Raw genomic sequence first — 26493 nt, forward strand, 5'->3', positions numbered from 1 at the left:
TTTAGAAATATCTGTTATGGAACCATCATCACATCCCCCAATTATCTTATGCGTCAAGTATTTGGTTTTCAAACCCCACCTGCCGAATGAAACGCAAGATGCTGACTGCTCAAATGCAATACTTACTTTTTGTAACGGGTGCATATAATACTACGCCAACTAATGTGTTACAACTTTCCACTGGAAATTTACCTTTCGTTCTCCAAATAGAAGTTATATCGAAAAGAAGCATATTAAGACACAATGTCATATGTAGGGTGCGGTAACCCAGGTTGATAAGATACTCGCATAAAGTACCAAAGGATGTTTAGAGGTGTCGCGAGTTCGATAGCCGGTTCGTCCTTGTCAGAAAACTTTCCTGACACAGGGGTACAACATAAACGGCGACATGAGCACAGAAAAAATTGCTACCGCAGAGAGTCCCCTATCGAGGAGTTAGTGCACCAACCTCTCGACGTGTATAAAAACAAGCCTGCCGTTCGGAATCGGCAATAAATTGTAGGTCCCGGTCTAATTAGCCCTCGTGTGCAGAAAATGGTCGTGGTGCGACAAAAATTATCAAATGTCATATGTAACGATTTCAGTCTACTAGCATCTGCATACGAAGAAAAAATAGCGTCGTGGCCTTATCATCCAGTCATAGATGTTCAAGATAATCAGCTCATCACTGAAGAAAAAGACATTCCAATTGCCATCAAAATATATACGGATGGCTCGAAAACTTCTAATGGAGTTGCTTTGGCTTTTGTCGTCTTTCACAACAACGTCATCATACACGAATGGTCACAAAAGCTCCAAAACTTCAACTCTGTTTTCCAAGCAGAATTGTATGCTATTCATTGGACCATTCTCTATATACTGCATAAGAACGAACCTATTCAGATTATATCAGTCTTTCTAGTATTTTTTCTCGCACTGAGAAATAGTTTTTCTCCCTCCTAACTTATACGAAAAATTTGAGCAAATCTAATTGACAAGCCCATCGCCTTCATCTCATGACCCATGTGGATAACCAAAGAAATGAATTATCAGATGCACTTGCTAAAACAGCTTCTTCATCAAAAAATATGAACTCTGATGTTCCTACTCCTTGGTCTCATGCCAAACACAAAATACTTTGTGCAGCGAAAGAAACTTGGCAGTCTAGATGAATTGATGATGATCAATGAGGCAGAAAAGTCTTCCAAATCATAAATAAGACCAAAATCTTCAACCAACCATGGATTAGAGAAAGGACCCCAGGGCCGTCATTTCAACTTTTTCCAGGGGGGGGGGGGGCGAAGAACATGTACTCAATGTATGCATATATATATATATACCATTTGTAGTTTATTTTCAAAAGCCAGGGGAGGGGGGCAACGGCGTCCCTGACCCCCCTCCAAAGGACAATCCTATATAATGAGCATGGCCCTGTTCAGTATTACCTAAGGAGATTTAAAATATCTAAAAATAAATTATGTGCTTGTGGGGAAATCGGTACATATTTCTCCTCAGTATATTTGGTCTTGCCATTTCACTGCATCCTACCACCAGCCCCAGATAAATCTAAATAATTTCCACGCCTGGAAACGTCAAATAATAAAAACTAAAAATCAATATCATTAAGCCGATATCATTAAGCTTATCAACTTTCTAGAGGAAAATCTGTCGTTACTGCATATCAAAACTGAAGATCTCCTCGAATCTGATGAGAGTAGTGAAGATCTCCCTGTCTTCACCATGGTGACCAGATCAACATTAAAACTCCAAATTTAATGACTACGCTGAAATTTTAATAATATAGTCACATTTTTGTTTCTCGCGGATTGTGACGTGCATTGTGCTTACCGCAGATGTTTAATTTTTGCATTGTTTTGTGTTTACCATAGTGATTTAACACTGATGTTTCCCTCCTACTCTATTTTTCATACATATTTACTTGGGTTATGACGTGCATTGTGCTTACCACAGCTGCTTAATTTCCACATTCCTTGTGTTTTCCATATTTGTATTTCTGTTGTTCCCTTTTTTATCTCGAAGTGTGACATGTATTGTGCTAAATGCACGATGCACGTCACAATCCAAGTAAATATGTATGAAAATATAGTAGGAGGGAAACATCAGTGTTAAATCACTATGGTAAACATAAAACAATGCAAAAATTAAACATCTGCGGTAAGCACAATGCACAGTCCGCGAGAAACAAAAATGTGACCATATTATTAAAATTTCAACGTAGTCATTAAATTTGGAGTTTTAATGTTGATCTGGTCATCGATCTGGTCACCATGGTGAAGACAGGGAGATCTTCACTACTCTCATCAGATTCGAGGAGATCTTCAGTTTTGATATGCAGTAACGACAGATTTTCCTCTAGAAAGTTGATAAGCTTAATGATGTCGGCCCAGTTTTTAGTTTTTATTATTTGGCGTTTCCAGGCGTGGAAATTATTTAGATCAGCGGTTCTCAACCTTTTCGGACTCGCGGAGCCCTTTTCAGTGAATAATTTCTCTGCCGGAGCCCTGTTTAACTCGAGGAGCCCTTTTTAGTATATTATTTATATGGCGGTACCCTTTAGCCCTCTTTTTTTTTTGTTTGTTTATCAAATTTATTGATTTATTTTATTACTCTCGAGTGGCCGCGGAGCCCCTGGGAAGAGCACCGGTTGAGAACCGCTGATTTAGATTTATCTGGGGCTGGTGGTAGGATGCAGTGAAATGGCAAGACCAAATATACTGAGGAAATATGCACCGATTTCCCCACAAGCACATAATTTATTTTTAGATATTGTTTTGTGTTTACTATAGTGTTATACAATTGATATATAACATATATATAACTGATGTCCCCCACCCCCTCTTTTTCATACATATAGACTTGGACTGTGATGTGCATTGTGCTTAATCTCTGCATTTCTTGTGTGTTTTCCATACTTAAATTTCTGTTGTTTTTCCCCCTTTTTCCTCTTTTTTTTTTCTCGGACTGTGACGTGCATTGTGCTTACCACAGATGTTTAATTTTTACATTATTTTGTGTTTACTATGTGTGTATTTTCATTCCTTCTCCCCACATACTTCGAAGTTTTTTCATGTTTGATCAGGTGGGATTGATAGATTGATAGGCTAAGGAGAGTGTTGCTACTTTTCCAGAAGATACCCTTTACATTAGAGGTTCCGTAGGGAATATTAACATGGGAATCTGGTATTTCAAGTCTGTCGTCAATGATGGACCTCTTACATATGTGACAAAAGATGTCGAAGATCTGGCACCGTTGACATCATCCATGTTTCTGATGGAGATGCGATCATCAAAAGTTGCTAACGTGGATGATGTGAATACTGAAAAGTTGAATAAAAGAGCCTTATACTGAGAGAAGTTGGAAAATTGTCTAAGACAAGGATTTCGTTCAGAATATCTGCGTCAGCAAACGTACCATAGACGAAAAGTCAAGTCTCTCTCGTGGTGATGTGCTTCTAGAAAATGACAGAAAACATTGATTCTGGTCCTTGGTCCGTGTGATAGATCTGATTCCAGGAAAAGATGGCCATATTAGAATTGTTCGAGTGAAAACGAACGCTGGTGAACTTCTGAGACCGATTCAGAGGATTTACCATATGGAGATTGAAAATAAACTGGAAGAACAATCGCCTATAAAGTTTTGAGAATAAGAAGCGGAAGAAAAGCGACAGCTCCTGAAGGTTTGAATTATAGTTACATTTTATTGGGTAATTTGTGATGATTTTTTTTTGTTGATTTTTTATGGTTTTTGATATTTCAGTACGCTATTCGGAATTTTTTATTTTTTGAAAGTTTATGTCATTATGTTTTCTGAAAACACTTTATCATATATTTTGTGCGGTATTTCGGTATATCTGAATATTTTTGTGAAAATTTTAGGCAATTAGTGTTCTGTTTATTTTGATCTGACAATGGTGAGTATAATTGATATAAACTCAAGGTAGGAGGATGTCGTGAATCAGTGTATGAGTGTATGTACGTAGGAAGATGTTCCTCTCATATATTTTGTACTGTCAGATTTGACCCAGACGATTCTGACGTCATTAACGATACCCGTGTTTTGTTTTTGAGAGCTTCCGCCTCGGAAGGAAGCAGTCCGTCTTTGAATGTGCTGAAGGGAATTTGTATAGTGTATCGTGTGTATTAAATAATATTTTATTTAAGTTCATCCTTCGAGTCAATAGACAACTGCGTTTGCTTCTGGGGTAGAGAGATACACAGTTGAAAGAATCTCAATGAATGAATGGACCCTCCATAACAACTACATCCAAATGATACGTTGAATATATTTTAATCACATTTTACGGGTAATTTTTTATCATATCTACTTGATGTGTTTTCTTTTTCTTTTTTTTTATTACTTCCTTTATTATTTCATCACTGGTTTCAAAATAAAACGTGGAATTAATTGTGTTATTATTATTTGTTTGTGTTGTACAATAATAATGTTAATTTTCTTCTACATCCTCGAAATTTCTGTTTATGAAATCCACATTGAATCTTTCAGCCATGTCTTAAGCACAGTGAAAAACTACGGCGATATTTTATTCTTTACATTTTTATATAAGATTTTAATTGATGCATTTTAATTGGTGGCTTTCATTTTTTTTTACAAGTGTTGAAGTTGTTCTTACTGTATTTCGGTTTCGTGGTTTTTATGAGTTCTTTTAATTCTCTGTCGTAGTTCAAGTATTCTGTTTCAAAGGATAATATATTTGGATATTTTTTGTGCATAATTTTTCTTTGTAGTTTACTCTATCTATGATTTCCTTGGTAATGCATTTTTTCTTGATTTTTTTTGAATTTTTCTAGCTGTTTTAGACAGTAGGTTCGAGTTCAATGTTATGACATCCATGAATCGTTTATACTTATTTTGAATATTACTCTATTCAATGATAATTTCTAAGTCCAAATTTGAAATAAATTTTTCAAATTTTTCATAGTTTATTATCGTTATTACTTCATTTGTTCTGTTAATTTTTAGATTATTTTCCAAAAAATTGATGTAACCTATTATTGTGTAGTGGTCACTGATTTGACTTTTATGAACTGTGAATTCTTCCTTGTATATATGTTTGTTTATTCCTATAAAAAGCATGGTCGATACATGTTTTGGTTCCATTTTCCTCCCTAGTTATGTTTTCGTATAATGGATGAAATCAATTTAACGAGATATTTAGATAGAGATATATATATTATATAGAGATATTTTGATCTTTCAAAAAATGTCTTCGCCATATAGATAAATATTTATAGCACCCCTATTATTAATGTATTACTTTTCGAATTTAACATGTATAACTCCAACACATCATTAAATTGTGTTATAGTATAACAATGTAATATATAGGTAAAATTTCTAATTCCTAATCAGGGAGAAAAATGCAAAGCTCTTCTGCTGTTTGTAAATTATAGTGGGGTTTTTTTTTTTGCATCGATCTAAATGCCCTGTTTATATACATAATTACCCCCCGCCCCCAGATCTATTATAAGTTCTACAGTTTGCTCTTGATTTGTTATTCTCAATATTCTTGACTTTTCATCTTTCCCGTGGATAATTTTTCTTTCTTTAACCCAGACAAATTTACAATCATTTGTATTTTTAAGTTGTCTTACCATAACAAAGACAGCTTTTTGTCTTCTATTGTTAGAGGTTCGTTGACGTAAATTGTTATCTTTGAAATTAGAATTGATTTTTTCTACTGTTAAACTGTTTTGTCCTCTAGCTTGCTGGATCCAGATAGTTTTTGATCTTTCACTCTGAAATCGCACAATAATTGGCTTAGGTTTTATATTGTTCTGTGTTGGTACTCGGTGTGCACTTTTTCTATTAGTTTCTTCTTGAATACCCAAATTTATTTTCTTTTTTTAAAGTATTTCATCAACACACATTTTCATTTTCCATTTCAGGAATTCCATTGATCTCGGCGTTGTTTTTTCTGCTTCTTGTTTCAATGTCATTCATTCGTTGTTTCAGTTCTTTAAGTTATGTTTTCAAATTTTTGTTCTTTAATTTTATTTCTTCGTTTTCCTCTGCACCACTATTTTTTCCATACTCCCTGAATTGAATTCGATTGCATTTATCACGTTTTGTATCTCATTCTCCAGATGTTTTTGTCTCTCAATAACTTACTTTGTTGCTTGTTGGATGGTTTTCACAGTTCTTGTCAAAATTTTTAAAGTTAACATCGAATTCCCGTTCTTGGATGGTTCTTTCATCCTCTTGATTTGCTGTGACACATTTGGAGCAAGGTTAATCAGTTTTCTTTTCTTTTGACAGTTTTTTTAATGTAGCTTCCTTAACACCTGCACGAACTGGATGTATATACAATTGACACTGTTGACAATAGAAAAATTATTTTTATCAATCACTTCATCCTCACAGGCACTACACTTTAAATCTCCCATTTTTTAAACAAGTAAAAAAATTAGCTGCTGGAGAGAAAAATTCAAAACAGAAAGTCACTATTGACACAGGTGAAGTTATTAGTTCCGAATGCGGTTAGTAGGTGGCAGCACGTGCACTACATAGATTATAATCACAATATTTTTGTGTGTTTATGTATCTTCAATATTTATTTTTTATTTCAGAAGCACGCTCCGCCATAAAAATTATACATCGAAAAGAAATCCACGAGTCAAAAAAGATTGAGAACCGCTGGTTTAGAGAATTCGAAAAAGATGAGAAGCATTTGACACGATGAGTGATTAGAAACGAAACATAAAAAAAATATACCGTACATACTCGTGTATAAGCCGAATTTTTTGTATAAAAATTCGTTCCTCAAGTGGGGGGGGGGGGTCGGCTTATAATCGGGTCAGTATTTGATGAGAAAATATCGACTCCACAATCAGTAATCATTTTTGTAGCAGTGTTCGAGAACCCCACATAACCGATAATGTCAAAGTTGAGGCGAAGAAATCGAAAACATCATTGTCTTTGATACCAGGTAGGCTAATGTCGATTGCACAGCCTTTAGATGTGAGCGTCAACAAGCCTCTCAAAGACTATTTGAGGAATTTGTGGATCGAATGGATAAGTTCCGATGATAAAGAAACTACAAAAAGTGGTGCCTTAAAGAAACCTGACATTGGCTTAGTGTGCCAATGGGCACATGAGGCGTGGAATTCTGTTTCCGCAGATCCTTCAAAAAGTGTTGCATCAGCAATGCGATGGGCGGAACTGAAGATGATAGTGACAATGGCGATGAGACAGGCCAGATGAAGATGAAAACGAAGATGCTGCACCCTATGATGATCTGATAGATTACGATGAGCTTGAAGACTCAGAAGAAACGGATTAAAAATTTTGAACCATTTCCTATGGTAAATTTACGTAAGCTATTCATTTTGCATGAAAATATAAGAATTTTTTTCTCTAAAATGCTCGGATTTTTTGGGGTGAGCTTATACACGGGATTTCAATTTATTATGTTTTGGGTGGTCCTGAAGTGGGGGGGGGGGGTCGGCTTCTACACGAGCATATACGGTAAATGAAATAAAAAATTCAATAAGTTCATTAAATTACATTTAAGGACAGTCCCGAACCATGAGAACTTTCGAGCTTATGCAAACTCGCCAACACAGTGATGAGATTCAAATACATAGTATTTATTTTTTAATATTTTATGTAATGTTTATGTAATATTTATGGGCAACACGTATGATGAACGCAGCTTTTCAATACGATTTAAGAGGAACTGCTTTCAAAAAATAGTTCTTGCCTTCTGTACTGCTCTATACAAAATCCAGGAATATTTTTATAGTGAGATCCAGAATGTTGTAGAAAACGTCTGTAATGCCACCTTCACCGAGTATTTTCTAGGCATTTGATCGTTACAACTACGATCGTTACACTTTATTGAATTGTATTGTGAAATAGTTTCTGCGTGTGTGGAAGCTTTTTGTGGCTACTACTGCCAATATCGAATGCCAGATGAAGCGTGCTGAGTAATGAAAAACTTATATATCGTTCTTTCCTTGATAAATTGTAATTGCGGCATCATTGTTCCATACAACAGTAGCTTCACTACCTTTATTGCGTCAGATAATATTAATTACTCTTCAATTTCGTCTCACCGTCTCTACTAAGCTCGTATTTTTTGGCTTTTAGCATTTGAGCCAGCTTCAGTGTAGTGAGGAAAGGTGTCGGTTGAGGCATTTCTACTCTTGTTCTCAAATGGCTTGATCAGTTGCATCATTATGTGCTCTGAAACAGAGATTCGTTGGACGCTGATACTCCCCAAGGTTTGGAAATCCATGCAAAACGTATTTGGTGCAAGCCAGCATTTTATTCCTTTTCTGTGACATCGTTTGCCTACAGAAATTTCTACACGTTTTTTTTTAGAGTTAAGCTTTTACTCTCCCAAAACCTTTATTGAGTCCCGTCAGAATTCCAGGTATTCAAGTTTACAAAGGAAAAAAAATATTTACCTCTACTTGCCATTCCTCCATTGAAAAAAAATAATCTGCTCTGATAATGAATTGGCCTTGACCTTGAAAGACCTTTATTCTTCACTATCTTCATTTACAAATAATTTTAGAAAGGGTAACCACTTCCAAGAAAATTCTACACCCTTTTTTTCCTATAGATAGTTCGTTGGGTCAAAATGACCCAAACCGCGGTTCTAGGTATAAGTGCTTATAGCTCTGAAACACGGAATGTGAAGGTGATACAATTTTCGCGAATTAATATTCATATGATATCATGAAAAGTCACGAAATTTTTTTTAACATCTGCGCCTAAGCTTTCGAGATAAATGAAAATGAAGTTTGATTTAGATCAAATCGACCCACTCTGCGATTCTAGTGTTAATAACTATAATATAATTGATTATATCTTATGTATAATATAATTCTAATACATAATATTATTATATTAGCTTTTTGCTAATGGCTTTTCGGAGCAGGTTATTTACTTCGTTAATTCGGCTATTTGTCACACTGAGTCTGTATAAAAAGTTAGTGGTTATATTTTTCATGTACACAGCCCCTCAAATTGTTATGACATTTTAAGTAACATCACATCATTTGAAAAAAATTTTGTAACTGAGAGTTAGTTTCTCTGAAGTCAGTGGTTGCAGAGATTATCTGCTGTGTGCCCTATTTGGGACATGTACAGACGTACATGCCTATATATATTATTATTTCACTATCAATGCACATGCGTGCTATTTACAAAATATATCAACTTACCTATCTAGTCGCCGTATTTGCCTGCTTAGCTCACTTTGTTCATTAATTAATTGATAATGTTGTGAAGCAAGTTGGTCAAGTTGTAATTCTATTTGTCCAATGTTTTTAGTATCTTGATTCTGTTGCAAATCTGCTTTTAAATCATGCTGTTGTCCAACTACCAATTTCAGCTGCTCTGTTACTGCTTCTAGTCGATCCTGAATCAAAGAAACCATCATTAGGCTCAACGAATCTATAAATATGCAACGATAGTGAAAAGAAAAAAAATTCAAGAATTTAAGTTTACTGATTTAAACTCAGTGTCACTACTTAGTGAGAAGGATTATTTCTATACTATGTATTCCTTCAAGAACGAAAAAAACGAATTTTTAAATACGAATATGGAGTCTTTTCCCTCTACAAGAAAGGAGTAGCGAGATTTTTTTTCATTCATACATGTGTCCTGGAAGCTTTATGAGATTGAGAATCTCACTTCAATCATTCATTTCCTCATGAACCGCTCCACTAAAGACAGACACTAATAGGATTCTGGGATTGGCGAATTTTTTTTTTAATTTTTTACACTGTAAATTAACTACATAATCAATATCTTATTGTCCAGTTCTATGGATCTTCTTCAAGATGAAGTAACAATATAATCTGCGTCTCATTCATGACGAATATCATTCTCATTTATCTTTCTGTTCAAAAATCCTCTCAAGTTATTAATGTTCGTAAGCGTATTTCTTTATAATTTAAATAAAAAGCTTTATACAATACGTTTTTCGAAAGAATACATGACTTAGTCTAATGATACCCAAAAAATCGTCAACGAATAATGCAAATACCAGGAAATACTAAAAAAATCCTGATGCATTTCGACTCACTATCGTTGTCGTGTTCAGAGGATAAGAGTATCACGCTGACCGAGTTTCCCACTTGGATCTCTATCAAATCTTCAATCTCGGTTGCTCAGCGAAACGAAACACAATACGTCTGTTCAAGTCGTTCCGCTGAGCAACCGAGATTGATGAAGATTTGATAGAGAGATCCTAGTGGGAAACTCGGTCAGCGTGATACTCTTATCCTCTGAACACGACACCCATAGCGTGTCGAAATTCATTAGGAATTTTTTCGTATTTCCCAGTATTTGCCTTATTTGTTGATGATTTTTTGAGCAAATGTTTGTTATTTGGGGGGGGGGGGGAGCAAATGATTTATTTATCCATTTATTTATTAAAAATTAGGTGCTTTTTCTGAAAATTTATGATTTAATGGAATTGTTTTTTTCATAGTCGTGGTTTCAAAGATGTAAATCATAATGAATGTCATAATATGTATCATAATGAATGTCATAATATGTATCATAATGAATGTCATAATATGTATCATAATGAATGTCATAATATGTATCATAATGAATGTCATAATATGTATCATAATGAATGTCATAATATGTATCATAATGAATGTCATAATATGTGTCATAATGAATGTCATAATATGTATCATAATGAATGTCATAATATGTATCATAATGAATGTCATAATATGTATCATAATGAATGTCATAATATGTATCATCATAAACTCAACTAAATAATTAAACTTGACTATAATAATGGCAAAATAATACTTTATTTGTGAAACAATGACCTATGGTAGAACCATGCAAGGAGATCATGCACAAATATAACATTCCAGACACATAAAGATCTTATCACAGAACATCGTGTAAATATTTCAAAAACTTTAATAAAACTTCCTTAAAAAAATCCCAAATTCGGATTCACATAAATTTGCTTTCAGAGAATAAAGTTATGTCTTGTGGGATTGCAGAAAATACACGATTCTAAACAGCACAACTGTTTGTTATAATTGAACAGTGTGCATTCAAATAATATAGACAAGGTTAACGTGAGCTATTCAGCCGAAAGAAGGAGGGGGGGGGGGGTGATAGACGAGCCCAAATGCAACATGAAACACCCTACCAACCCTGTTTTAGCCATACCGTTTTCGAGTTGTGGTGGATAATTGATTAATGAAAAGAAGTGCATCAAGTCTGAAAAAACATGAATTTGTGAAGTTCCTATGAGACCTACACGCAAACTATATAAGCACAAATTGAGAAAAAAAAATCCTATGCAGTGACACAAACTTCATTGAAATATCTGGAATTAACCCTTAACTGAATAAACGAGAGAATATTTTAATTCATGATAAAAGATACCATTCAAAATAGAATGATCAATTACATTTTTTATTGTAAATTATATTAAATTAATATTTTATAAAAATTTTTATTCGAAATTGTTTTCATCATTTTAGGGATCAGTCCATCATAGCCACTTGCTTTATTTTCATTTAGGTCCCTTATTACTTGTTTCAATTCTTCTTGATCCAACTCAGTACAATACATAGAGTTGGTCGAACTGGTTGATGTATTATTTTTTTTTGTTTGCAGTAGATGTAAAAACTATTTTGTTCAGTAGTGTCTGAATCCCTAGTAATGAAGTCGTTATTGAAGTTATTGGCCACGTAAACAGGATCCTGGCAGCGTTTCATGCCCAATGTTGTTGTTTAATATATTTTCATTAATGTATTTCCACTGTAGTCGTTTATTTTTCCCAGTTCTTTTTATAGTTATCTTTAATATATTCCTGTTTAATTGTTTTTTTATGCATTTTTTAAAATTTCTTTCATATTCTTTGTATTCTAATTTGTATCAGATAAGAGGATTTTTCGTATATTCTCTCTATAGTTTTTCTTCATATAATTTATTCTTTTTAATATGCTATTTCTTCATTAATCTAGTTTTTTTATAATTATTTTTTGGTTTTTTTTTCTCAGTGTTGGTCCATAAGTCTGAGTTCAGTGACAATTCATCAAGTGTTTATATTTGTTTTCGTCACAATTATCTACAATGTTCTTGAAATTAAACGTCGAGATAAAAGTTTCGAATATTTTATGATTAACAACTTTGTTTGCTTCTCTCACCAATACTGTTGATTTGTTTTTTGCAAAAAGTCTATGTGAATCCTAATACCGGATAGCGATCAGTAATCTTTGGTTTTGAAGAATTTTTTGATGAGAGTTTTGTTTTCATCTATAAAAAACATGATCAATAGATGTTTGCGTTGTGTTTTGTTTCTCTTGTAATTTTTTCATGTAACGGAAGTAATCCATTTGTTACCAATATATCAAGATACTGTGATGTTTTACTATTTCTGGTACATAAATCAATGCGTGTATCTCCAACTATTAATAGATTGGTCTTTAGTTTTTTTACATATAGTTCCAGTTCTTTGTTAAATTGGGTTATACTGTATGAATGAGACCGATATAACAGCAAAATATTTATATTATAATCTGGAAAGTTTGTGTGTAAATCCTCAGCGGAATTTAAATTTGCTTCTTTTTTTGTATTGATATAATATCATTCCTTATATAGATTATTACACCTCCTGATCTATATTGCATGTTCTACAATTGATCAATAATATTCATTTATAACTTCATTTGTGATTTCATAATTGAATTTTTCTTCATTTTCAATCCAAGTTTCAGTTAAGCATATCACATCAATTGGTTTGTTTAGAGTTGTACAGAATATTATAAAAAATTATCGAAATAATTTCTTAATGGTGAACTACAAGCGCTGAAAGATTGGCGAAGTTCAAAATCCAATTGTCAAAATTTTTAATCGCCGATTCCGCAAACACCTTTATAGCTACAATCGGACAAATTTACCAAAAACTTGTCCATTGCAACAGTTTCCGAAAGAGTATACAAAGAATTATATTGGTGTTACAGTACAAGATAAATTTAGCCTTTTGTTCGCAATACATAATTTGAATCAGCGATTGTCGAAGTAGATATTCAACGAAAATTCGGAACTGTCGGACACAGATTTTGGTGACGATTTGATTTTACAAAAAAATTATATAAGGTTACCTCTATCTACAGGATATTAATATTTAATGATGAGCTTCAAGCACTGAGAGGCGTAGTAAAAAATCGAATTGCCGCAAGAACCTTCTAAAGTTATTTCGGTGAATGCAGATTTCAGTGATGTATTGGAAAGACTAAATTTATCCTAAACTAGATCACCGATATGGTTTATTGTAAGCTATTTCGAAAGCGGGTACCTCCAGCCTGCCTCTCTTAATTGAAATCGCCAATTGAGATTCATGGCGTCGGATTCTTATCACTTTTCTGACTAGCAAATCCTAAATAGCAATCCTAAGACAGAGGAAAAAGAAAAAGCTTCACTTTCTAACTTGCCTGAGGTTATATTCTCCCATGCTACAGATTCGTTACCACAAATGGAACCTCGTTTACACAACGTTCAAGACGCCACGTCAAAACGTCGTATAAGCGTGAAAATCTTACAATTGAAACTTCTTTGGAAATTACCGCCCCCCCCCCCATCCCATAGACCTCACAGAAAATATCACAAAAATTCAATGGTTTCAATTGCATTTTGTTTGTTATATAATAATTCTTGAGAGAAATTATCTACAATAATAAATTTTTCAAAACAATATTATAAATTACTTAAATAACTAATTCACATTTCATCACCGTTCCTTAAATCCTGAGTATTGTTATATTGTTCTTCTGAAGATTTGAAAAACCCGTAACTTTTCACTTTTTTTGAAAAAGTTTGGTTTTGTTTTCCATATCTGAGCAAAGCAGATAATAGTTGCACATCGAGTCCAACTCTCTATAAGTTGTCTAAAATAGAAGAACCGAAATACTGAATATCAGTGTTTCTCAAAGTCTCTCAGGGGCATCGCGGCAAGCTGTCGACATTGCTGATTGATTGTTCAGTGCTTTAAAGGGATGTTTTTTTAACTATTCAGAGTAGGGCTGTAACCAGAGAGGAACTGGTGACCCGGGCGTCGGACCACAGGGGGCGAAAATTTCAGTCTTTAACTTCTCCCCCAACATTTAAAGTGGGGGGGGGGGGTCTCCTTAATGCGTGTTTGCCCCGGCTGACCAAGCATCTGGCTGTGCCAACAAAATCAGTCAATTAGTCGATCATCAAAGTTTAGGGCTTTTTAGGTGACAATATACAATGAAAACTAAGTGATACATTTTTGTAATCCACAATAATTACATCGATCAATTCAATAGAAATGATCATTCGCGGAAGAAGGTCTCCAGAAAGGCATGGACATTGACCTGCGTTTTTTTTCTTCCAATTATTATTATTTTTTTTGATGTTGAAAGAAAAGCGCAAGGGAAATTTCCCACGAGTGGCCATCATGGTATGTGGGTGAGTTCACTGAAAATGGCAATATTCCCAGCCCTAGTAATAACACATAATCGCTCTCAATGTCTAATCAGTGTTGGTCATGTAACATCAATGACAAGCAAACATTTAGCATGCTACAGGAAAACGGTCAATTGCTAAAAACTGACCGTCTTTTGACTTTCGTGTTTTTACTCAAGTTGGAATTTTTCGCTCCTCTGAGGCCACGATATCAGTTTGTGCTCTCTTTCATCACAAGGCAAGTGATACAGCGATTTGGCTGTAGTTTCGTTGTGTTCTTATTTGTTTGAATCCTCAGCTCGTCTTGATTTACTCTGTTGAAGCTTAAGAATAAATAATTTTTTTTCATATTCACTATAGCTGGTGCTGGTTTGGCACCCTGGGTAATGTTCACCCTTTCTCTTACTTTGACCACTCGTTCCACATTTCGGATGAGAATGGTGTATACAAGGATGACGTCACTCTCCGCTACCATACGAAGGTTTTTAACAACTGGCTGTTGCGAAGATATATTTCGGAAAGAGAGAAAATTCAACTGCCCCTGCGGGGAATCGAACCCACGTCCTTTCACTTTCCGGGTGAACGCCCTAGACCACTAGACTACAGAGGACGTCTGGTCTGGCCGTCCATGTACGGTCCCTTTCAGTGTACACGAGCTCCAAAGGAAAGATTGAGATATTCAGTGCCTCTGTAGTCTAGTGGTATAGGGCGTTCACCCGGAAAGTGAAAGGACGTGGGTTCGATTCCCCGCAGGGGCAGTTGAATTTTCTCTCTTTCCGAAATATATCTTCGCAACAGCCAGTTGTTAAAAACCTTCGTAGAATGGTGTATGCTAAAATTCACACTCAACCCATGACCAAGTACAGTGAGTAGAAATTTTTTCCTCTTGTTCTGTATTTTGTTATCAATATTATTTATCGTTAACGACAATTTCTTCCAGGGTAGTGACTACGATTTTTATGAGGAGGGGCAAACATGATTTTGTCACCCTCTCCCCTTAAATTCTGATGATTTTATAACGGTATTTTTGTTCTTCACTGATATTTGCCACCCCCCCCTAGGCGTCCGGGGCAGTTGCCCCCTCCCCAGTTCCGGCCTTGATTTCATCTATTTTTTTTTTACTAGTTTCTTGTTCTTTTGACAGTTTCTTGCATTTCGTGAATTTTAATGTCAATACTTAAAAGAGATATCAGTGATACTGTGACTAGTTGTCAAGATTAAAAAACCGTGGGTATTTGTGAAATACTAATTACATAGCAGTGAAATACGGTAGCCTAGGTCGATTAGATACTCGCGAACTATGCCACAAGAAGCTCAGAGATGTCATGTGTTCAATACCCTCTTTTGTCCTTTAAACTGCTTTTTATGATGATCGCCATGATGATCAAACAGCACATTGCTATTGAAGAAAGTATGCACACCAAACGTTTGTCGTTCAAACCCCTCTCGGTGAGAAACAAAAAAGCCGTTCGGGATCCGCTGTGAACTGTATAAGTAACGGTATAATTAGTTTATTGAAAATGAGAACAATGAATGTGGAGGAGAAAAAAAGATTAAATGGGCATGTTTTTTTTCGTTATCCTGAAGCTATGTGCATAACTAAGATGACCATATAAAAAAAAAACGGACATTTCCATGGATCCATAGCTCATGTCACAATAACGAATTCACGATTTAAAAATTTCAAATTGAGTTTTTTTAAATAGTTTGATAATTCAATAATTCTGCCCCGTGAAATATGGATCATATGATCACAGTATGTGTAACTCACAAATATATATATTTTTTGACACTTTTATCTACTGCAGGTGAGGATTCTTGTTTCGCTGAGCGAATGCAGACTCTTAGGACACCCTGTATATTGAAGAAATATTCAAAATTTGATAAGGGTTCCGTGGAATAGCCTCGTTACCATCAAGGATTCTCCGCGAGCTTTCACGTTGGTAAACTCTGCCCAACAGAGCCACTTTAATGATCTCTAATGTTTCACGGATCCTTCAAGTGCTCTGCAAATGTTTCCGGGACGCTTAAGTGCTCTAGAAATGTTTCCGCACATCACTCAAGTGATTCTTAATTATGCCACGGATCACTTAAGTAATCTGGGAATGTTCTGCGGGTAACTTGAGTGGTCCGTCAAAAACGAGGAAAACCTTTGGATAGATTGTGGTTGCCTGAAAACTAACATTCTTCCTAATTATAAATTCCTTACAGTGCCTCTTCAGCGATCTCTAAATGTTTCACGAATCCTTCGAGTGCTCAGGAAATGTGTCCTGGCTGCTTAAGTGCTCTGGAACTGTGCAACGTATCACTAAAGTGATCCGTAATTATGCCACGGATCACTTGAGTAATCTGGGAATGTTCCATGGGTAACTTGAGGGATGTAGAACCGCACTGTGAGGGCCGCTTAATTGCTCTAAAACTGTGCCACGTGTCAGTCAAGGGATCTCTAAATGTGCCACGGGCCACTTAAATGCTCTGGAATTGTGCCACTGGTCATTTAAGCGATTTGTAAATGTGCCGCTTAATTCGTTTTTACAAAATTAGGTTTGTGGGGAGCAAGCCAGATCAGATAACCTTCAGGACCACATTTGGTCTGCGGGTCAAGGGTTTACCATATATGGCTCAAAGGGTGGGTTGCAATGAATTTCTTAAAGAAAATTTTTGAGTTGTTAACCTTCAAATAGCATTGAAATTAACAGAAATCGATTATAATAACATATAAAGGTATTTTCTTTCGAAATTTCAATTTTCTTAAAAATATTTTTTGCATTCATTTTTTTTCCGTCTGGGAGGAGGGAGGTGCACGAGACCCCTATGCCCCTCCTCCCGCATATTCTTCTTATCCCACCAATATGCGTTAATAGGTAGGGGGCAGTGATGACGAAATTTTGCTGACAGGGGGGGGGTCAAAAATGGCTGAACATTTGCTTACGTAATACTTGAACGGCCCCAAATCTCGCTTCCAAGAAATATTTTTGACTTTTCCAGCTCTAAAACTAAGGTATAAAATACTTTGTAAAACGAAAAAATGATTTTTTTAAACCAAGATAAATTGCTGATTTTTGCCAAAAATACTTCTTAATTTTGGAAAATAATTGATAATTTTAAACCTAGAGGTTCGAATCTCAATAATGTTCCTACAGTAACATGGTACCAGTTATATTCAAATCTGTTTTCACCGAATAATAGCAATCAAGTACAACTTTTTCTTCCTATTTCGAGTCGGCTCTTGCACATAAGGATCCTATTTTGGACAACCCGTTTTCTTTGGAAGAACTTTTGTTTGCCCCCAAGAATATGAAAAGTGGAAATGCTCATGGAAGTGATCTCATAAAACCTGAATATTTGAAGAGTGAGATCTGCGAATCTTTCACGGCTTCTAAAAATCTTCAATGATATCTTTGAAAAATCATGTTTTCCAGTTTCCTGGATCGGGGTACAAGTCAATCCAATGTATAAAAAAGGTGACCCCCCACCCAAGCAGAGAACTACAGACCCATTTCATTGTTGCACTGTTTCTCCTGAGATAAACAGAAAAACGTCCATGTTCCTAAGTGCTCGGTTCCGTTCACAATCTCGACAGGGTCGAAATCCCGACAAGGTCAAATTGAAAAATTTAATTTCTCCGTATAAGCCGCACTTCGCGCTTTCTTTTCGGGATTTGCATTTTTCGAAGCGATAGAGTTTGGGGCGAACGATCATAAGTATTAAATTACGATCAAATAAATTTTCAAATTTTAATTTCGCCGTATAAGCCGCACTTCGCCCTTTCTGTCGGAATTTGTATTCCCCAGGAGCTCGGGGGTTTGAGGAGTCGATAATAATAATAAATTGCGATCAAATAAATTTTCAACGTTCGATTTCGCCATATAAGACGTACTTCGCGATTTCTGTCGGACTTTCCGTTTGTCGCCGCAAGTGGTTTGTGGCGCATACCAAGATCAATGGTGATCAATAATTTGGAAATTCATTTAATTTTCCGACTTAGCGAAAAGCAAAGTATTCTGGGTTGCCTTTTTCTGGCATTTATTGCTTTTTCTATCCGTCACAAACACTACGATGCCTTATGATTTTTTTGAGAATTTTTCGAAATTTTTCAAATAGACTTTAAATGCCAAATAATATTGCACAAAGTTAGACCGTATCATGAAGATTTTATTTTAAAATTTTAATTTATATATATATATATATATATATGTGTGTGTGTGTGTGGGGGGGGGGGTGCTAATTTTGCGAGAGTGTCATTGTTCTCACCTAAAACTGCTGCCCCCCTAAATTTTTCCGCCCGGGGCAGTTGCCTCCTCCACCCTTTGCTAATTCTGTCCCTGCGTCGGGCAAAGGGTTTTGTGGGGTCTTTTTTGGGCCCCACTTGATTAGAAACACCCAATAACCCATTTACATTCTGAATGCCGGAAATTTTGACCAGATCTCATTGTCATGAGGTTCTTCGGTATATTTTTTTCCATTATAAAATTGGCGAATTACTAATAAATGATGAAAATTCTTTCATTTTTATGATGATACACGTATCGAAAAAAATCATTTCAAAATTGACTTAAAGTGAAGAAATAATTTCAAACTAATAAAATGTCTTCAATTATTTTGGCCCTCTGATTAACCGGGTTCCCGCTGGCCCATTGTACGCCGAATTAAGCCGTTGTTTATTGCCGGAGTTGTTCGCCCGTGGGCTTTGTGGAAAGTTCTTGTTTTCCTCACAATGTTTGATAGGTTGAATACCCATGGATTAAACAGTTGAAATTTCTTTTCACATAAAACGGTAAAATTAATTTTTACAAACAGTGCAATTGGAGGATTGAGTTCAATACATTATTTATTGCTTTTTGCAAATACAGTAAAACCTGTCTTCAATGTAATCGCAAGGGACCGAGATTTTTTTCCGTTGAGCACAGGTTTCCGCTTAATAAAGGTTCAATTGCTATAACGTGTGAAATTATGTAATGATCTCGAAAGTAATTGAAATAACATAAAAATAAATTAATTGAAAATAAATAATTTAAAAATAGATGAGATATATTAGAATATATATATAGAAATATTTCTAAATGATAAAAAGCGAAAAACAAAATGGCGTACACAAAGAATTTATAACTTTACTTAGTTCCAATGAGAAGATATAAAGGTACATTGAAAATAATTTGAAAAATCAAATTTAATAGTTTGATACAGTATGATAGTACTCTAGTGTTTTGTTCTTATTCATAAAAAACTAGCGCGCATATATGCGCTTATGATGCAAATGTAAGGTTAATGCAGGTTTTTTAATGTGTATTTTGACAGTGAGAGAAATCATGGGACCACGAAATTTTTCCGTTGAAGACAGGTTTTACTGCATTTTATTTTTGCACTCATGGCGAAAAAAAAGTAAATCAGCAAGGTAAACGTGTAAGGCAGCTTAGCAATGAAAAGCGTCCATTCGGCGTAAACAAGTTGAATAGGCTTGCAGAATAACAGGACATAACGTCACCTCTCACCGACTCCACCGCTTAATACATTTGAAATTAAAGTTTGAAAATTTATTTGATCGCAATTTATTGTTCTTATTCACGCCCCAACGCCCCTCGCCTCGAGAAACGCAAATCCCGGCAGAAATCGCGTAGTGCGGCTTATACGACGAAATTAAAATTTGAAAAATTGCGATCAAATAAATTTTTAATTCTTATCGGCACCCCAACGCCCCTCGCCGCAAGAAATGCAAATCCCGACAGAAATGGCCAAGTGCGGCTTATACGGCGAAATTGAATTTTCAAATTCGACCGTGTTGGGATTTCAACGCTGTCGGGATTTTGACTTGTCGGTATTTCGTCTGTCGGAATTATGACCCGGACCCCTAAGTGCTATATTCGCTGAGATACTTGAATTCAAATAACAGTTATTTACCCCCATCTTGAATAATCGATTCGATATCTGGCTAAATGAGAAAGCCATTATTCCAAGGGATCAAACCGCATTTCGTTCTAATTTTTCAGCCACTGATCAAATTTTTATTTTGAATAACTTCATACAGAAATATATTTTTAAAGCTAGGGGTAAACTTTATGCTTATTTTATTGCTTTCAAGAAATCTTTCGATAATGCTGACCATTCCCTACTCTGGCATGTTCTGAGATCCATAGGAATCAGTGATAAACTTATCAAAATACTCTCTGACATGTATGCTAAGGCAAAAGTGAGAATCAGAACTACCGATGGGCTTGTGGCGGCGCTGCATTCCATATGCAAAGTGATGTGATCGTTTCCAGTCATCTATTGCCACTTCCTCATCCACTATATAAGAAAGCCACGCACTTCAATCATCGCTATAATATTTTACTGCAGTATATTTTAACGTTATGTTTGGTTAACTAATAATTTTTGTTCAAGTTTAGATAAATCACGAAGTTGGAAAGTTCGCATAGTTTGACGTTCTTGGATGTGCCTTGGTTGATACCTTTAAACCAAGTAAAGTTTTGACCCGGATATGATTCGAACACGTAACCTTCTGATCTGGAGTCAGAAATAAAGGATGTACTTCATCATCCGGAAAATATTTCGGTTGCATGTAATGTCTCCACAGGAAGTCAAGACCTTATGTCCCAGCAGAACTTCGACGTCAAGCATTCGATTCGGTACACGGACTGTCACATCCTGGTGTTCGCACTACGGTGAATCTGATGAAGTAGAGGGGTTCATTTGAAAATAACTCAAAAAGAACTGTGCAGAGTGGGTACTAGCGAGTATACCTTGCCAGAAAGCCAAAACTCAACGCCATACTCGTGCCCCTCTAGTAAAATTCTCTCTTGCAGACGATCGTTTCCGAGTGATACACATCGACATCGTTGAACCACTACCAACTTCTCAACGTTTTCGATACTGTCTAACTTGTGTCGACAGGTGGACTCGATGGCCCGAGGCGATTCCAGTCGCAGATCAATGAGCGGAGACTATAGCTGGTGCATACCTGGCTGGCTGGATATCAAGATTTGGTTGCCCACAAGTAATCGTATCTGACCAAGGTACTCAATTTGAAAGTGGATTGGTACGCGAATTGCCAACCTCCTTGGAATCGAAAAATTGCGTGCAACCGCCTATCATCCTGCCGCTAATGTTATGGTGGAACGATTCCATCGTGATCTAAAGGCCTCTATTTGTTGTCACGCTACAGATAAGTAGGTGGAGAAACTTCCTCTGATTCTTCTAGGATTCCGTTCCAGCTTGTGTGAAGATGTCGGATGTTCCTCAGTAGAAATGGTGTACGGAACTGTTTTTCGTTTACCAAGAGACTTCTTTCGTTTTCCGCCGAAAGATTTAACTGCACTAGACCGACACGAGTTCATATCTCACCTCCCAGAAATTATGAACAAGTTACGTGCTGTTCCAGTGCCTCATCATGCTCCTCATGGTAAAGAATCAATCTTTGTTCATAAAGAACTAAAAAAGTGCACACACGTGTTTCTGAGAACTGATTCAGTACGTCGCCCTCTTCAAACGCCATGCGAAGGACCGTAGTATAGACTGGTTCGACTCTGAACCACAATCAACATTTTCGCGTTTTGATATTCAAAAATTTCTTGATCTGACTGCAACCTCAACTACAAAAACTGGTTCTTCACTGAAAGGATGAAGACGGTTCAGACGTGATGATGTGATAGTCTGATAACAAAAAGTCGCCTACATTGCAGTCGGATGAAGAATTTATAGAATATCAAAACGCGAAATATATTTCCTTAATGTTGATTGTGGTCCAGAGTCGAACCAGCCTATACTACTGACCGTATCAGGTACTAGATGGAAAGGCAAGACCTTTTCACCTACAGATAAAGGTTAAGCCGGTCACAGTATCTGTAGACCGTGTAAAACCAACACCACATATAGAACAAGGCCTCCGCACGAAGCTTGTGACGTCAATGAAGAAGTTAATTTCTCCTATTGCCATTGGATATACTGCAGAAAAGGTAAAGACATCGGATGCGTCGGCCCCTGGATATTTTATTTCCCATGTAAACGGGGCTAGTCTTTTTTCCTGATTTTTTTAAAATAAATAACGTGATCAGCACGTTTTCCCAAGAGATCTTTTTTACGGGACTCGACCCAGACAACACCACCTATAGAACAAGGCCTCTGCACGAAGCGTGTGACGTCAATGAAGAAGTCTATTTCTCCTATTGTCATTGGATATACTGCAAAAAAAGTAGAGATATCGCATGTGCCGCCCTGCTATATCCAATGGCAATATGTGAAATGGCCTTCTTCAGTGACGTCACGAGCTCCGTGACGAGGCCTTGTTCTATAGGTGGTGTTAGTAAAACCCGCATTCTATGAAGCTTATCCTTTGCCGGAAAAGCAAGCTCCACCGGGTGACCAAAAAGTATTCACTCGATCTGGCAGACAAGTCAGATTTGTGCTCCCGCCTGCTCACTAAGGGGGGGAGTACTTAATGAACGCCAGGGGCTCTGCCAGTGGACTTATCCCGTTGCCGAGATCTCTTCCAGCCCAGCTTCGTGGCAGAGTCTGGAACAAAGTGAGTGCACCTAACAGTCTGAGTGTGTAGCTATTGTTGTGCTTGATATTTAAGTGCTGCCATCTATATTTCAAATTGTGAGTGAAGTGTAATGATTGAATATTTGTTACGTTGTAGGCCTGTTGCTCTCTGTGGCGAGACTTTTTAACGGGGAGATCTCGGCACGCATTCGCACCTTGAAGTTGAAAACCACAGAAAACCAACTTCAGCCAACCACCACTGTGGCGCCGGTGGGGTTCAAACGCCAACGGCCATACCATGCTGAAAACACCGGTTCTCGTCCGATCACCGAAGTTAAGCAGCATCGGGAGCGGTTAGTACTTGGGAGAGTGACCACCTGGGAACACCGCGTGCTGTTGGCATCACTTTTTCTCCCCAACGCGACCCAACCCACAAAAGTAAAAGGCTTATATCCCGGGAGGGACAGAGCCTGGGTCGTGACTGGTCTGTCGGTGGGGTTCGCATCCTCGCGATGAGAGTCCGTCACTATGACCACTCGACCACCACAGCGGCAAGAGGGGGAGTACTGTGAAGGTGCTGCATTCCATATGCAAAGTGATGGTGATGTGATCTTTTCCAGTCATCTATTGCCACGCTCTCATCCACTATATAAGATAGCCGCACACTTCAATCAGCGCTATAATATTTTACTGCAGTATATTTTAACATTATGTTAGGTTAACTAATAATTTTTGTTCAAGTTTAAATAAATCACGTTAAGTTGGAAAGTTCTCACAGTTTGACGTTCTTGGATTAATCGAACACAAGCGGTCAGGTTGAGACCTTTAAACCAACTAAAGGCTACTGCTGCAATAAATATTACTAACGGGGTTTTGCAGGGTGAAATTTTATCTCCCTCACTTTTCTCTATTTTTATTAAAGAACTCACAAGACCGTCTAAATTCCTTTAGTATTTCACCAGTTTTTGTAAATCAAACCATTGGTATACATGCACTTTTGTACGCGAATGATGCCGTAATTTTATCAGATTCCTCTAAAACTTGCAAAGAAAAATAGATATACTTCAGGGTTGTTATGACGATTTTTTGATTGACCTTAATACTAATAAATCTCAAGTTATTGTATTCAAAAAAATCAGGTAAATTCTCAAAATATGATCATTTGGGGGGCCCATTTTCAAGTTCCTGAAAATTTCATATGGCATACTTACATTTTCAGGCAAAGTCCAAAACAGCTATACCACCAGTAATAAAAATACTTAGAGGAGCTCATAATAACTCCTTGGTCACGGCCTTAAAACTTTTTGATTCCCTTTTGCTTTCAACAGCCTCATATGCATCTCCCATTTGGGTATTATAATTTTTATATATATATACAATCATTGCCATAAATTTTGCGCACCAAGAAATAATTGTGGGATCGAAACGAAAGTTGGCCTGAAGGTACAAGTCGGGCAGATATGCAAATGATTAGAAATGCAGCGTGATTACGCATTGCGTAATGCCACTAGAGGACGTTGAACTTCGTTCTCCTTGGAGTATAAAACAGGTAAGCAGAGCTTGCTGGAGTGTATTTAATCGTTTGCAAAGGAAATGCTGAGGTAGACATGCCGTTACGCCGCCGTCGAAGACCATATGAGCAGTTGTCAGAGTTCGATAGGGGAAGAATCATCGGGATGATGGAAGCTGGGTGGTCAGCTCGGCGAGTAGCTCGTCAACTAGGCTGTTCTGATTTTACTGTGAGGAGGTGTTGGGACCAGTGGACAGAAGAGACGTCATTTACACGGCGACCAGGTTCAGGACGCCCTCGACAGAGCAGTCGTCGAGAAGACCGTCACATCATCCGAAACGCACGCGTAGAGCCAACTGCCTCATTGGCCGCTATCCAGACACTGACAGCAGCTTCACTACGGGCCCCTGTGTCTTCCCGAACCATCGCAAGGCGCTTGGCTGAAGGACATCTGGTATCGCGGCGCCCATTACGTGTGCTGCCAATGACACCCACCCACCAACGCCTCCGTTTGGAGTGGTGTCGAGCACGACGGGATTGGACTGCAACGGAATGGAACCAGGTCGTCTTCAGCGACGAATCGAGATTCGACTTGAGCAGTGATGACAATCGTGTTCGTGTGTGGAGGCCCCGTGGTGAACGCTTCAATCCTGCCTTCGCTTTGCAGCGACACACCGCTCCCACAGCTGGTGTCATGGTATGGGGTGCCATTGCTTACGATACACGGTCACCCCTAATATTGATCCATGGCACAATGACAGCCCAGCGGTACGTCCATAACATCCTTCAGCCACTTGTGTTGCCACTCATGGCAGGGCTCCCAGGAGCCATTTTTCAACAATACAATGCTAGGCCACACACAGCAAGGATGTCACAAGACTGCCTTCGCCACATTACCACCCTTCCCTGGCCTGCTCTATCCCCAGATTTGTCACCAATCGAGCATATCTGGGATCATGTGGGACGGCAAGTTGGACACCCTACGAGGTTGGTCGAACTAGAGGCGCATTTACAGCAACTGTGGAACGAGATGTCTCAGGACATCATACAGAACTTGTATGCCTCAATGCCCGCTCGTATCGCATCGTGCATTCGCGCTAGAGGGGGTCCAACAGAGTACTAAAACTTCTGTTCATCTGTACTTTTTTCTGCAATAAATGATCCTTTTTCTTGGATTTTCTAATCACTTACTTATATCAATGTAGTACTTACATGTGTAAAATTTCGTTTCATTTTGACGACTTCTTCTGGGTGCGCAAATTTTTATGCCAATGAGTGTATATATATATTGATAGTCTCTAGAAATACCTCCGGGTACGCTGTGAGATGTGAACTTGGCCGCACAAGCCTGAGTGTTTCGTTTAAAAATATATATTTTAAAATTCTGGATACGTTTACTTGAAAGCAAACAGTCCCGTTTGATAGGAATACGTTATGACCAACTATCTCAATCTTGTAATTCGTCCACTAATAATAAAAAAAATTGAGCATTACAAGTTAAAAATATTCTTGACAGCGCTGGTTTTAGTTTTGTGTGGGTTCAACAAAATCCAAGTCTTGTAAAAGCTTATTTTCCACTGATTATCCAGAGTATAAAAAATCAGCGTATCCAAACTGATTTCTCCCGTATTGTAAATAGTAAAAATTTCTCACTATAAAGCATGGGCGGAGATACGGGGGAGGGCGTGGAGGGCATTGCTCCCCCCCCCAACGTCAAAAGTAGAGTGGACAAATCTAATGTATATATGAATTGACATCATCATCATCGTGCCCTCTCCCAGACTTCAAAGTCTATCTGCGCCTATGCTATAAAGATATAAAAACAACTTTCCTGATGGAAGAATATTTTTTCCTCTCTTTTCTATCTCACACAGTTAAGAGGGTTCTTGCCCACTCAGATTTAATCAGACATAAATTTTCGTTATAATGGTAAAACGTTTTCTATAGATACCATCAACAATTTTACTTAGTGCAACCTTTTAGTTTTTGAGGATTGGAATCATGTAATTTTTCACTGCCCTTTTTACTCCAATCCCGGATCTAAATATTTAAATCT

At 37.1% G+C, this 26493-nt stretch overlaps 1 protein-coding gene and 2 non-coding genes across 6 annotated transcripts in view; 2 read left to right on the top strand and 1 right to left on the bottom strand.

Annotated features, from left to right (window-relative positions):
* LOC149080464 (NGFI-A-binding protein 1-like) overlaps positions 1 to 26493 on the bottom strand; it is a 567589-nt gene that overhangs the window by 85665 nt on the left and 455431 nt on the right. For all 4 annotated transcript variants that reach the window (XM_089239575.1, XM_089239574.1, XM_089239577.1 and 1 more), the window contains one exon: positions 9193 to 9389. In XM_089239575.1, the coding sequence (XP_089095701.1) occupies positions 9193 to 9389 (197 nt within the window). The remainder of the gene's footprint in view (positions 1 to 9192; positions 9390 to 26493) is intronic.
* Positions 15134 to 15207, top strand: TRNAS-GGA (transfer RNA serine (anticodon GGA)). Its single transcript has one exon. It is a non-coding gene; the product is annotated as a tRNA-Ser (tRNA).
* Positions 23211 to 23329, top strand: LOC149080466 (5S ribosomal RNA). Its single transcript, XR_016193625.1, has one exon. It is a non-coding gene; the product is annotated as a 5S ribosomal RNA (ribosomal RNA).

The sequence above is a fragment of the Pholcus phalangioides genome, unplaced genomic scaffold, assembly GCF_987345545.1.
Source record: "Pholcus phalangioides strain wild (caught in Gottingen) unplaced genomic scaffold, Ppha-v1.0 ptg000011l_1, whole genome shotgun sequence".
NCBI classification, from domain to species: Eukaryota; Metazoa; Arthropoda; class Arachnida; order Araneae; family Pholcidae; genus Pholcus; species Pholcus phalangioides.